Source organism: Narcine bancroftii, chromosome 1 (genome assembly GCF_036971445.1).
Source record: "Narcine bancroftii isolate sNarBan1 chromosome 1, sNarBan1.hap1, whole genome shotgun sequence".
Lineage (NCBI taxonomy): Eukaryota > Metazoa > Chordata > Chondrichthyes > Torpediniformes > Narcinidae > Narcine > Narcine bancroftii.
Genome location: NC_091469.1, coordinates 355,995,620 through 356,009,091, shown reverse-complemented (window position 1 = coordinate 356,009,091; position 13,472 = coordinate 355,995,620). Strand labels below are relative to the sequence as shown.

The 13,472-nt window shown below is 44.2% G+C and overlaps 1 protein-coding gene across 10 annotated transcripts in view; it reads right to left on the bottom strand.

Moving 5' to 3' along the window:
- The window catches only part of LOC138749880 (poly(rC)-binding protein 3), a 158,704-nt gene that overhangs the window by 33,102 nt on the left and 112,130 nt on the right, over positions 1 to 13,472 (bottom strand). For 3 of the 10 annotated variants that reach the window (XM_069911871.1, XM_069911879.1, XM_069911920.1), the window contains exons 6-11: positions 11,272 to 11,403; positions 2,704 to 2,832; positions 2,282 to 2,425; positions 1,910 to 2,002; positions 852 to 989; positions 203 to 244 (exon numbers count right to left, since the gene is read on the bottom strand). In XM_069911871.1, the coding sequence (XP_069767972.1) occupies positions 203 to 244; positions 852 to 989; positions 1,910 to 2,002; positions 2,282 to 2,425; positions 2,704 to 2,832; positions 11,272 to 11,403 (678 nt within the window). The remainder of the gene's footprint in view (positions 1 to 202; positions 245 to 851; positions 990 to 1,909; positions 2,003 to 2,281; positions 2,426 to 2,703; positions 2,833 to 11,271; positions 11,404 to 13,472) is intronic. The other 7 variants (XR_011348929.1, XM_069911911.1, XM_069911900.1 and 4 more) reach the window with 4 other exon arrangements.

Here is a 13,472-nt window from a genome sequence, read left to right as displayed (position 1 = left end):
ACCTTTTGATTCAGGTACCTGTCTGTATTTTACTCATACTTAGAAAGAAGGATCAGGCCTAAAATGTCAGATATATATCTTTACCAACTATGTACGCTGTGAAACCTGCTGAGTTCCTCCAGCATTTGTGTGTTTTTACCAGAAAGTAAATGGTGACAAGAACAAATAAGAGAGGGCATTGATTTTAGAGCACAGGACTCACATCTGGATGAGGAATTGCATACTGTCCCTGAACTGTGTATGCCTAAAACAATAGGTTAAAAACATGCAATTAAATTTATCTACATACTTTTAAAAAGCACATTATACCATAAAACTTGAAAGACAATTAAAATCAAACAAAATGATAGCCAAATATAAAATGAAACAACCACTGTCCAATCATTAAAATCATAATGGAAATAGAAAGGGCACACAGAGCATTAGCTCCAAAACCACAGGCATATCAAAAATCAAGATCCATCTTAGTAAAATTTTTAAGCTACACGACAACCAGCGCACCAGTGGCATCATGAAGAAAGCCTCTGCTTCCTCAGGAATTTGCGGAGGAGCTAGTGGAGTTGATCAAGTGAACCGGTATGGACTTGAAGGGCCGACATGGCCTGTTTCCGTGCTGTAAATGGTTATATGGTTATATAACGTATTGAAGAAAAATTGCCTAGTTAATGGAATATGCTTGTCCTTTAGGATGGGCAAAGCATCAGTCAGATATTGCATGAATATACACAAATCTTTTTACCCTTTTCTTTTTGCTCTTGAAAACTACAACATACATGAAAGGTAAATTCCATTGGGGTTGGCAATGCCAAAGTGACTTATACAAATGTCTCCATAAAATCTTCTAAATTTACTGGAAGAATAAGCAAACCAATGTCAGCGTCCTCTCCCAACATTGAGACACTGGTTACTCTCAGTCGGCTATGCAGGGCAGACCATGATGTTCCCACGCCAGGCACCAGACTTCCGAAAAACATGTCCTCATCCGAGCTCTATCATGGGGAGAGATTACCAGGCAGAGAGAGAAAAAGATTTCAGGAGGCAAGTTTTTTTTTAAGTGCAACATTCCCACTCACGCCTTGGAACCTCTGGCCCATGACCATTTAAAGCAGAGAAGGTCAGAATGATGCTGTGAATCTCAAAGCCATTCACGAAGAGCATGCAGAAGCCTGAATAAGCAACAGAAAGAGTACACCACATCAAGAACTACCCAGACACCCTTTCAGTGAGCTGCCTCCCGTCCCGCTTGTAAAAGAAACTGCGATTCCCACAATGACCTCATTGGTCATCCTTAACCCCAAGACCCTGCCTATAAAGAAGCATCTTTCAACTGTGGGATATCTCAAGCCAAAATCCTCCTGCCCAATCTGATGTCCATACAGCTGTCGTCTATAGTGAAACCAACTACAATCATTCCAGCACCATCATTCAGAACCTGTTAAACTGAATGTGGGACTTTCCTTGCCTACATGATGCACAACCACTTCAGGAAAATACTGTTTTAAAAATCTGTTAACTGTTAAAAATCAGCAATGAGAGAACTCATTGTCCTAGCAGAAAGACAAAAGTAAATGTCCATTGCTAGCCACTCTACTGCTAAAACCAATAGCACATATTTTAAAGATTGAAATGTGTGATAGTTAATTAAATGTATAAAATATACAATTTTGTAAAATTGAAAATAAGATAGCTTTAAAAAAGTTAGATTTAAAGTACAAATATATTCTGTTTTGATTTTGATTTTTCATTCTAACAGCCAGTATTTGTGGCAAAATAATGCAAGCAACTGGAGGAACTCAGTGGGCAGGCAGCATTTGTGGAGGGAAAAAGAGAAGATTAATGTGTCAGCCTCGTTAGTCCTGATGCAGGGACTCAGCCGAAACTTTGACTATTTGACCCGCATAGATACTACCAGAGCTGATGAGTTCCTCCAGCAGTTTGTTTTTAGCTCAGGATTCCAGCATCGGCAATGTCTTGCATGGCCATTATTTGTGGTAGAGGAAGGCTAATATTGCCAGAAGTAAAATGTCAATAATATAAAGTCAGAATTTATAAATTCACTTAAAAATATTAAAGCCAGTTCAATTACCATGTAATAACAAATTAAAATTGTTGCAACATGAAGACAAAACAAATTAAGCAGCTTCTGCCCAACTCAAAAAAGATTATAATTAATAGTAGAAATTGTTATTAGTCTCTCCCTGCATAAACAAGATACACACATACTAAATTTCTAAATTATTAATTAAGACAAGAAAAAGAGTAAAAAATTTGAAAAACTAACAGGTGGAGGCTGATGATGGGCCAAGATGCCGTGGTTTCCTGCAGAAGCCAAAATGTTGTCTGCTCTTACCTGGCCACCTGCAAAAATGATGGGTGCAGAGGCAGGCTTTGGGCGGTAGGGAACGGTGGCGCCTTTAGGTGGGGACTAAAGATGAAGAAAATAAAACAACAGAAGCAATGTTTTACTCATTTACATCATGCTTTTGCAACTAGTTTAAAAGAAACAGCATCAACTCCAGTTTGTTGTTGATTAAAAGCTAACCTGATTAATGAACAATTACAAGTTAATTCTATGATTTAACAAACCTATTTTCAAAATTAATAACATAATCTAAAAATAATTAACTTCTATATCTGAAAAATAAATACTGTACAATTAGTGAGTACAAAGTAAAAATGTAAAGAACATTTTGCATATCATACCTCTAACATCACCACACAGATTTGTTTTACACATTGAATGATGGCATCTGGTGTGCCAGAAATAGTAACTGCCCTTTCCGTGGAATTTGGAAGCATATCACCTGCTACCTGCACCTGGGCCCCTGTGGTCTACAAACAGACATGAATTAATACATTTATATATTCTTCCACAGATACAATAAAGCAAGTGAAAGACAAATTTCTAATGATAAAGTGCTAACTGCCTGGAGAATGGTGAAAAGTGGCGTTCACAGGGATCTGTTCTGAGACCCCTGCTCTTTGTGATTTTGGAAATGACATGGATGAAGAAGTGGAGGGCTGTGCCTTTAAGTTTGCAGATAATAGAGGTTGGAGGAGTTGTGGACAGCATAGAAGATGGTCGAAAGTTCCAACAGAATATAGACAGGATTGGGCAGAGAAGTGGCCTATGAGGGAAGAAGTTACTTAATAGAGGTATAAAAGATTATGAGGGGTTTGGACAACATGGACATCCAGTAACTTTTTTTCATGGGGTGACAATAACAAATACCAGAGGACATTTTATAAGGTGAGGGGAGGAAAGTTTAGGGAAGATGCCAAATGTATGTTTTTTTTTACTCAGAGAGTGTTGGGTATCTGGAAATGCATTGCCGGGAAGGTGGTGGAGGCTGGTACAATAGGCACATTTAAAAGGCTTAAACAAGCACATGGATGAAAGAAAAACAGAAGATGATGGGTGTGAGGTAGGGAATAATTAGATTGTTGTGAAGTAGATTGGCACAACCTGCAGTGTGCTGTAATATTCTAATGTTCTACAAGTATTCCTTCTTAAACATTTGCAATAAATAAATTCACTTCGATATTCAAAACGATGAAGCATATTTTCTCCAAATGCTTTCAAATATACACAATAAAAGTTAAATGTTCCATTTTAAAACTGAGTTATTGAAATGAATTATGATAATAATGATTTTATTTTCAAAGATGTAAATACAACATACACGTGCACCAAAATTCTTACTTGCTGCAGCCAAACAGGCACATAGATTCAATGACAATAGTTTACATTGTTGCATCCAGAACAGAAAGATATAATAAAATAAAGAATACAGTAGATAAATAAGTATTCACAGTCACAGCTTGTGCAGAAAAAAAGAGTAATGTCTGAATAGCAGGCAGGTCTTTTTGTGGTCGTGGTACAATTTATGTTAAGAGTATGAAGAGAAGGTTTAAAAGCCTGAGACCCATATGATAGATGTGATAGGGGTCCTTAAAAATGTTGGCTGCTTTACTGACAGATCGAAGCCCATGATGGAGTTGGCAATGTTTATAGTTTTTTTGCAGCCTTCTGCATTTCCGGGCACTTGAATTACCATGATTCAACTAGTCAGTAAACATCCCACCATACACCTGCAGAAGTTCGATAGTGTTCAATATAACGTCAAATCACCTCAGAAAGTAGAGACGTTGATGTGCCTCTTGGGTTTCTTGTTGCGCTGGCTTCAGGAGAGGCTCTCCAATGTGTGGACTCCCAGGAACCTGAAGAAACTGACCCTCTCCACCACCATCTCATCATTTCAGACAAATGAATGGTTTTTTAGTTCTCCCTTCTTAGAATCTGCAATAAGCTGCTTGGTCTTGGTGATGTTGAGAACAAGATTGTTGCTCAGGAACCAGCAAACCAGATTTTCAATCTCCACCCAACATTCTGACCCATCACTTCCTGTCATTCAGCCAAAAATAAAAGTGTCATCAGCATTTTAATACATTGTATTAGAACTGAACTTTGAGCAACCATGAGGGTATTGGAACTGGAGAAATTAAGCACACAGCCTTGATGTGCCATTTTTGATGGTCAGCGAGGAGGAATACTAGAAAGTGTAGTGCATTGTTAGAGAGCGGTTGTATAGAATAGAGATGCAGACTGTTATCTCAAGTTTTACAAAAGAATGTTTATTCAAATTTCACATGCTCACTTATTAGGTCGGTAATCAGACCGCGCGTACGTCCCGCTGCTTGTGTCACACTGACGCAAGTGCGCATACCAACTTCCATTCTGGAGCAGAAGAGGCAGATGGGTGTCACCATCTTTGTCGCGACTGCCCCGTTGACCATGTGTAACAAGTGGGGCCGATTCGTCATGGCATATTGTGCATTGCTACATAACACTCCTCCTCCCCCCAGAACTGGCACCAGTGGGATCCTTGCGCACTGGAGATCTGCCCCTGCGCGCTGGTTGTTGTAATTCGACTGGCTGGATCTCATCCAAATCAGCCAGCTTTAGGTGGCTCACTGTGAAAAGTTCCTCTCTGCCCCCGATAGCTAAGGCAAAAGTGGAACTTGTTCTTCGGAGCATTCTGTAGGGTACCTCGTAGCGGCGTTGAAAAGGTGCTCTGTGACTGCCCGTGTACAAAAATATAAGCACAAGACATTAAATCGCAGGGAATATGAGTGGGAGGCTGACCATGCTGTGAGGGTGGAGGAGGGGCAAGGGAACCCAATTTCTCCCGTATGTACATGAGTGTGCCTTCCTTGTCTTGGGTTGGGCCGGTGAGAATGGGAAGGAACTGACCTTGCATGGTGAGGGCCTCTCCATAAAGCATGCAAATTATTTTTGGGGGCTGTCCAGAACCCCAGGAGCACCCAGGGTAGCTCATCCGACCAGTTTGGACCCTTGAGATACACCATGAGGGCCGATTTGAGGTGGCGATGGAATCGCTCCACCAGGCCATTGGATTGCGGGTGCTAGGCAGTCGTGTGTTGGAGCTCCATTCCCAGGAGTTTGGAGAGCTCAGTCCACAAAGTGGACGTAAACTGCGCGCCCCGGTCGGTGGTGATGTGGGAGGGGACACCAAAACGGAAGACCCAAGTGGACAGGAAAACCCTAGCACAGTGTCTGTGGCTATGTCAGGGAGTGGGGTGGCCTCTGGCCAATGGGTGTATCGGACCACCATTGTGAGCTGGTAGCAGTACCCCCTTGAGATGTGTAGGGGGCTGACAATGTCCATGTGGACATGCTGGAAACAGCATGAGGCAGACTCGAACTGCTACACGGGTGCTCGTGTGAGTCTGCATCTTCGCTGTCTAGAAGTCCAGGCAGGCCTGGACTTCCGTGACCTTTTGGCGAAGATCATGCCAGTTGAAACGGGTGGAAATCATCTGGACTGTGGAGTGGAAGGAGGGGTGTGACAAACCGTATATGACTTGAAAACCGCTTTCTGCCACTTCGTTGGTACCACTGATCAGGGGCACCCTGTGGAGACGTCACAGAGAATGGTGGTGGAGCCGTCGTCTAAGGGCAGGCCCTGCAGCTGAAGGCCTGTCATGGCCGAGTGGAAGCAGTTCATCTCCCGGTCTGACTGTTTGGTCTGGGCCAGCAGGTAGAAGTCGACACCCTGCGACGCTGAGCACACGGCCAGCCTGGAGAGGGTGTCTGCGATGATGCTGCGTTTGCCGGAGAGATGATGAATGGAGGTAGTGAATTCGGAGATACATGACAGGCATCTCTGATGCCAAGCGAACCATGGATCCTACATCTTGAGGAAGACAAAGGTTAACGGTTTGTGGTTGGTGTAGATGGTGAAGGCCCAGCCCTCCGTGAAGTAACAAAAATAGCAGACAGTGAGGTAGAGAGGAAGCAACTCCCTGCTGAAAGTACCTTATTTGAGTTCTGCTGGCCGAAGGTGTCAGCTGAAGAATGCGAGTGGCTTCCATGTGTCATCCACCGATTGTTCAAAGATCGTGCCCACTACTGTACTGGATGCATCGACTGTGAGCGCCATGGGTACATCCATCTGTGGGTGCACGAGCATGGTGGGACATGCCAGGGCTTCCTTGGTAGCAGCGAAAGCGAGCAAAGAGTCGTCAGTCCAGTGGAGATCCTTGGTGGAGGCAGTCATCAAGTTAGAAAATGGGACACATGATGGCAGCGGCACTGGGGATGAACCTGTTGTAAACGTTGACCATCCCCATGAACTCCCTCAGGCCTTTGAGCATGTCTGGCTTTGGGAATTGGTGGATGGTGCCCAACTTATCTGGGAGAAGTACTGCTCCTACTTTGGTGATGGGGTGTCCCAAGAAATCGATCTGCTCACACCCGAATTTGCACTTCACAGAGTTGATCGTGAGCCTGAACTGGGCCAGGCAAACAAAAAGTAGTCGGAGGTGGGCCACTTGTTCCTCTGGTGTGCTGCTGGTGACCAGGATGTCATCTAGTTAAATGAAGAGGAACTGCAGGTCATGCCCTACCATGTCCATCAGTCGCTGGAACATCTGCACAGCATTCTTCAGGCTGAATGGCATCCTTAAGAACTCAAAAAGGCCAAATGGGGTGATAATAGCCATCTTTTGTACTTCGTCTGGGTACACTGGTATTTGATAATATTCCCGGATCAGGTTGACCTTGAAGAGCCGAGCGCCATTGAAGTTCGCCATAAACTCCTGGATGTGGGGCAGTAGATAGCAGTCAGGGACTGTAGCCTCATTTAAACTGTGGTAGTTTCCACATGGTCGCCAACTGCCATTGGCTTTGGATTCCATATGGAGGAGTAAAGACCATGGGCAGTCAGATCTGCAGACAATGCCCAATTCTTCCATGAACGTGAACTCCTCTTGAGCCAATTTGAGCTTATCTGGCGCCAGCTTGCAGGCTTGCGAGTGAAGGGGGGGGTGCATTAGTCACAATGTGATGCTGGACACTGTGTGGCGGCTGTTTTGAGGAGAACTGCAGGCGAAAGATGGTGGGGAAGTCGCTGAGCAGGCAAGTGTAATGGTTGTTGGTGATCTCCACCATGGCTAAGTGAGTGGCTGGTTTGTTCGAAGTACCGAGGGGAAAAGTTTCAAATGCTTGGCATGTAGGTCGACCAGTAACGTGTGTGCCTGGAGGAAATCTGTGCCCAGCAGGAGCTTGTCCACTGCCACCAAGGTAAACTGTCACTGAAAGTCCACTTCTCCGAAATGCAGGGGTATGCATTTGAGGCTGAAAGTTGTAATGGTGGAGTTGTTGGCCGCGCGTTGGCTGTGGTGTCGTGCGTGTATCCATGGAAGTCGGCGGAATGATGCTCATCTCAGCTCCCGTGATGACAAGGAACCTGCAGCCTGCGATGCAGTCCCACACATGAAGTAGGCGGTTCTGTCAGACAACCGCCGTGGCCACTAACAGTGACTGGTCTGCTCATTTCCCTGAAATGAGAAGGGTTGCAAACATTTGCGTGCCTCGGCTCCCCAACGCTGGTGGTAGAAGCACAGGCTTAAGTCTGTGGAAGGTTGATTTTGTCAGCTGGTGTGGTGCTCTGTCAGGGGGCTGGGCTTACGGGTGGATTTGTGTTGTGGTCTGGACACTCGGTGGACCACTTCAGGGTTTCCGCGTTTGGGGCGGTAGAGAATGTTGGCCTTTGCTGTGACCTTACGCGGGTCAATGAAGTCGGCGTCAGCAAGCAGGAGCCTAATATCTTCTGGCATCTGGTCCAAAAAGGCTTGTTCAAACATGAGGCAGGGCCTATGGCCCTCTGCCAGCACGAGCATTTCGTCCATAAATGCAGATGGCATTCTGTCCCCCAGGCCATCTAACTGTAGGAGTCTAGCTGTCCTCTCTTGTCAGAATAGGCCATAGGTGCTGAAAAGGACTTTTTAAAAAAATGCTACATATTTACCCTTCTCCAGCAGGGCTCGAATTAAGTCGTCTACGCAGGCAGCAGTCTCCTGGTCAAGAGAATAATGTAGAAATACCTCATTGAATCAGAGTGATTTGCCTGATCTGGAACTGGGTTTCTGCTTGACTGAACCAAGTGCAAGGCCAGTTTGTCCAGAAGGTCGGCAGTTCCAACGCTACAGCGCCTAATGCCACAGGGTCCATTTGGCTAAGTCTTCAGGGCGTGGAGACTCATCAGGGTCACCACTGTAGTACGTTGTGAGAGAGCGGTCATACAGATTGGAGACGTACGCTGTGTCACAACAGAATGTTTATTCAAACTTCGCATGCTCGCTTATTAGGGCGGCAGTTGGACCACACATACGTCCTGCCACTTGTGTCACGCTGATGCCAACTTCCATTCTGGAGCGGAAAAGACGGATGCGCATAGCCATCTTTGTCACAACTGCCCCACTGACTGCACTTAACAAGCGGAGCCAGTTCGTCACGGCATAGTTGTGCATTGCTAATAATTGTGTAGGAGTAAAGAATTTTCCAGGAGTATATAGAAGTGTAGAACTGTCCCAATATTATATTAAAATGCAACAATTATTTTTTATTGATGAAGATGTTCCTCAAAACTGTTCAAAGTTAGAAATTTAGGATTGTTCGTATGCCTAGGGATTAAGGCAACAGAAATCTCAAAAACAAATTGAAAATTTCATAGGATTTTGTAAAATAATATACAATTATAATCATGGGCAACTATAATCTGCACATAGATTAATTTATTCAGAAAGAGGAAGGGGACTTTATTTTTGATAATGGAAGACATTACAATAGTGCTTGGTATATCAACTTAAAAAGAAGAAGGAAACAATTGCGTATTTTAGGCCCCCAAATAGTCAATGGGAATTGGAAGAGCAAATGTGTAGGGAGATTGCAGATAGCTGTCAGAATAATGGGATCGTATTCATTTTTTAAAAATTTAGACATACAGCATGGTAACAGGCCCTTTTGGTCCATGAGTCCGTGCCACCCAATTTTCACCCAATTAACCTACAACCCCCATACGTACATTTTGAAGGGTGGAAGGAAACCGAGCATCCGGAGAAAACCCACACAGACATGAGGAGAACTTACAAACTCCTTAGAGACAGCATGGGATTTGAACCCCAGTCCCTGTAATGGCATTGCGCTAACCACAACGCCAACCATGCTGCCCCACGGGATATTGACAAAGTACAAAAAGGTTTGAATATTGTGGTATTTGTTAAATGTATATAAAAGAGCTTCCCCAATCAATACAGTATGGGCTGAACTACAGAGGGCACAACACTGGGTCTCCTCTTGGGGAACAAGATAGGGCAATTGACTGAAATGACAGTGGGGGAGTATTTTGGGTCCAGTGAATGTAACTCCATTAGTTTTAAAATAATTATGAAGAAAGACAAGTCTGGGCTTTCTTCAGGGCAAGGGTTATTTTGGAGCAATTAGGCAGGAACATGCAGAAGTTGATTGGGAGACAAAGTTTGCATGTCAGTAGATTCTTGGTAAGTGGGATGTTTTTAAAGACGAGTTAGCAATAGCTGAGGTGAAGGGCAAGACTGATAAGTTATAAAGGAAACCTGGATGGCATGGAAATAGAGGCTTAATAAGTCTGTATCCAATGGATCCCATAAGGACTACAGGAAATGCACAAGTCAAATCTTCCCCTCCTCTCTCCACTTTCCGAAGGGATCATTCTCTCCACAACTCCCTTGTCTCTTCCCATCAATTGCACCCCTCCTCACTCCAGTACTTGCCCATGTGACTGTAAGAATTGCTACATCTCCTCCCTCACCACCATTTAGGGCCCAAAGCACCCCATCCAGTAAAGCAACATCTTTTGGGGTCATTTACTGCATCTGGTGCTTCTAAGAAAGTCTCTTTTGTATCTGGGAGACTAGATCCAAAATAGGAGATGGCTTCATTATGCACAAAAATTGGAGGAACAACACATAGATGTGCCTGAAGAAATGAAGAGGAGGTGTTACAAGAAGTAGTGATAGAGGCAATAAAAAAAATAGCGGTGCTGTCACTAGTGCAGACCTGCGGAGAGCATGGAGCAGAGACAAAGGGATCCCTCGCTGTGTCCAGCTGCGGAGTCCAACTGCTGTCGGCTCTGTACAAGTTTTAAAAAGATGACGGTAATTTATTTTAAAATCCTGTGACTGCAGGGTCTGGCCCGAAGATGGCAGCACCTATGATTGGCAGTGGCCAGGGAAGCAGTGAACTGGTGCAGAGCATCAGAAAGTGGGAGACCACTCTCTACTTGAGAAGAAGCAGAGGTGATATCCCACATTATGGTGACCATGACGGCAGACCAGTGAGGGGCTCTGCAGCTGAAGAATATGCAGATGGCAGGCTGATGGTGACTTGAGGGAAAGAAACCACACCGGCTGTGGGCTGCTGGCAACTGTAGCCAAAGGACTCACACCAGGCTTCAAAAAAGATACCAGTTATCGGAACCAGAATACGAGAGGGTGCCAAGGGTGCTGGAGGATTGCCGATGGTTTGGACTGAAGCTGTGTGGCTGCGGGAATGGTAGAGGCAAATCCATGGATGCTCAGTGACTCTGGGGGGGGGCTTTCTTTTGCTTCTCTTTCTCTGACTTTAAGGGGCACTGGGCAATTTCTGATGATAGTGAATCTTTGTCTGCCTCTCAGTAAACCAAAGAAAATTTTGTGCATCACATTTTCAAAACACTAACATCATCTAAAGTTTGGCCAGTGAAGTGCCAAGCAGCTGTAAAAAGAAAAGTAAAATTTCCTTGATCATTTCTAAGTATTAAGATGAACAGATTTTAATTTTGTACAGATTGCTGCATAACAATCTATTCATCCAATCAATAATATGTATCCACTTCCAGGCTGCATCAGGAACAGGAATTTGAAATTTGCATCTTGATCATTCATTACCTCACGAATTTCTTTGATCTTTGAGCCTCCTTTCCCTATGAGAGAGCCACACTGGCTTGCAGGAACAACTAGACGTAATGTCACAGGTGGTTTGTTTGCCACTGTACTGTTTGTCATTGAAGCATTTATATCCTGGGATTAAAAATGAAAGTAAGAATTAGTAACGGATTTGCCACTCTATTTAAAGCCTTAATCCTCTCCTCAGGATATCTGGGATTATACCAAATACAACTGTTAGAAATGATGACAGATGCCAAATTAATTCTGTTTTCCCCAGAAATGGAGTAATCACAGAATTTACAAAGATGGCCATGGGTCCATGGACCAAAATTTAGATCTAATGACTTCAAAATAAAGTTTGGACTAACCTGGAGCAATCCAGGCAATAACAAGAGAAGATGATGCAAAAGTAAAAAAACACAATGCTGGAGAAACTCAGCAGATCAAATAGTGTATTTTAAATAGCAAAGATAAAGATACATAACCAAAGGTTGGTGCTTGAGCCCTTTATCAAGGTATGGAAAAATGTTGACAGGTGTCGAACAAAATTGTAGGTTGGGGGGGGTGTGGGGGGGAAGAGGAGCACAGTCCCAAAAGTAGGAGGTAGTAGGTGAATAAGGGTGGGAGGGAGCAGCAGCAAGCAGGGGGAGGAGGGATGGCTAGGTGAATAGAGAGAAGGGGGTGGAAAGCTAAGGGAAAGAAGTCAGGGGAAAGGGAAGGGACGGAGAATGGGGAGCAGGTTAGCAGAAACCGAGAAGACTATGTTAATGCATTCTGGCTGGAGAGATGGAAAATCAAGTGCTGTTCTTCCAATTTATGGGTGGACTTGGTGCAATAGTACATGAGGCCATGGAGAGACACGAGTATGGGAGTGGGATACAGAATTGAAATGGTTGGCTACTGGGAGCTGGGAGATCCCAGTCACTGATGCAGGGCGAGCGTAGGTCCTCAGCGAAGCCATCTCCCAGTCTCTCTGATGTAGAGAAGACCACAAAGGGAGAATCAGATGTAGCAGATCACTTCCACAGGTGCACAAGTGTTGCTTCAATTGAAAGTCCAGTTTGAGGCCCAGAACTGTGGTGAGGGAGGAGGTGTGGGCATAATTGTTGCACTTTATGTGACCAAAGAGGAAGGTGACCGGGGCAGGCGTGATTGGTGGGGAGGGATGTGTACTGAGAGAGTCACGAGGGAGCTCATCCATCCTGGGTGAGGCCCTGGTCAAGAAAAGAATCTTCTGAAGAGTAACCTTATTTTTATGGGATGGTCAAAACAAGGCATGCCAACAATATCTGTAAACTAGCTTTGCCAAGCCCTCCACTAGTTCAAAACTGTCAAAATACTGAAATGGTGGAGGAGCATCAAATCTTGCAGCGTTCATAGGAAGTAAAGATGTACTGTATAACCAACATATAGGGTCCAAGGCCTTCATCGAGTTATGAAGAAAAAGCATTCAAAAGGTGATAGTTGGACATTGATAAAGAGAAAAGTGAGAGAGAAGACATAGGGATAGTCTAATGTTAATATCATCTAGTTGGAGGGTGCCCAGATGAAATAGGTGGTGTTGTTCCTCCAATTCACAATGCTTGAGACCATCAGCAGATTTAATAGCATGGGAATGGAGCATGGAATTGAAATATTGCCACTGGGAGTTAGTTTTATTGAGCACCTTTGCTCTGTCCATTGCAATAGGAGGGACCTCCCAGTGACCAACCACTTCAATTCCTCAACCCACTCCCATGCTCACATGTCTGCCCATGGTTTTATCCCCTGCCAAACCAAGGTCACCTGCAAATTGGAAGAAAACATTTCATTTTCCATCTGGGTGCTCTCCAATCAGATGGCATCAACTCCTCTGTTTCCGTTAAGCCCTTCCCCTAACTCTTTCTCTTTCCCCATTTCTCTTTCCCCATTTCTCTTTCCCCATTTCTCTTTCCCCATTTCTCTTTCCCCATTTCTCTTTCCCCATTTCTCTTTCCCCATTTCTCTTTCCCCATTTCTCTTTCCCCATTTCTCTTTCCCCATTTCTCTTTCCCCATTTCTCTTTCCCCATTTCTCTTTCCCCATTTCTCTTTCCCCATTTCTCTTTCCCCATTTCTCTTTCCCCATTTCTCTTTCCCCATTTCTCTTTCCCCATTTCTCTTTCCCCATTTCTCTTTCCCCATTTCTCTTTCCCCATTTCTCTTTCCCCATTTCTCTTTCCC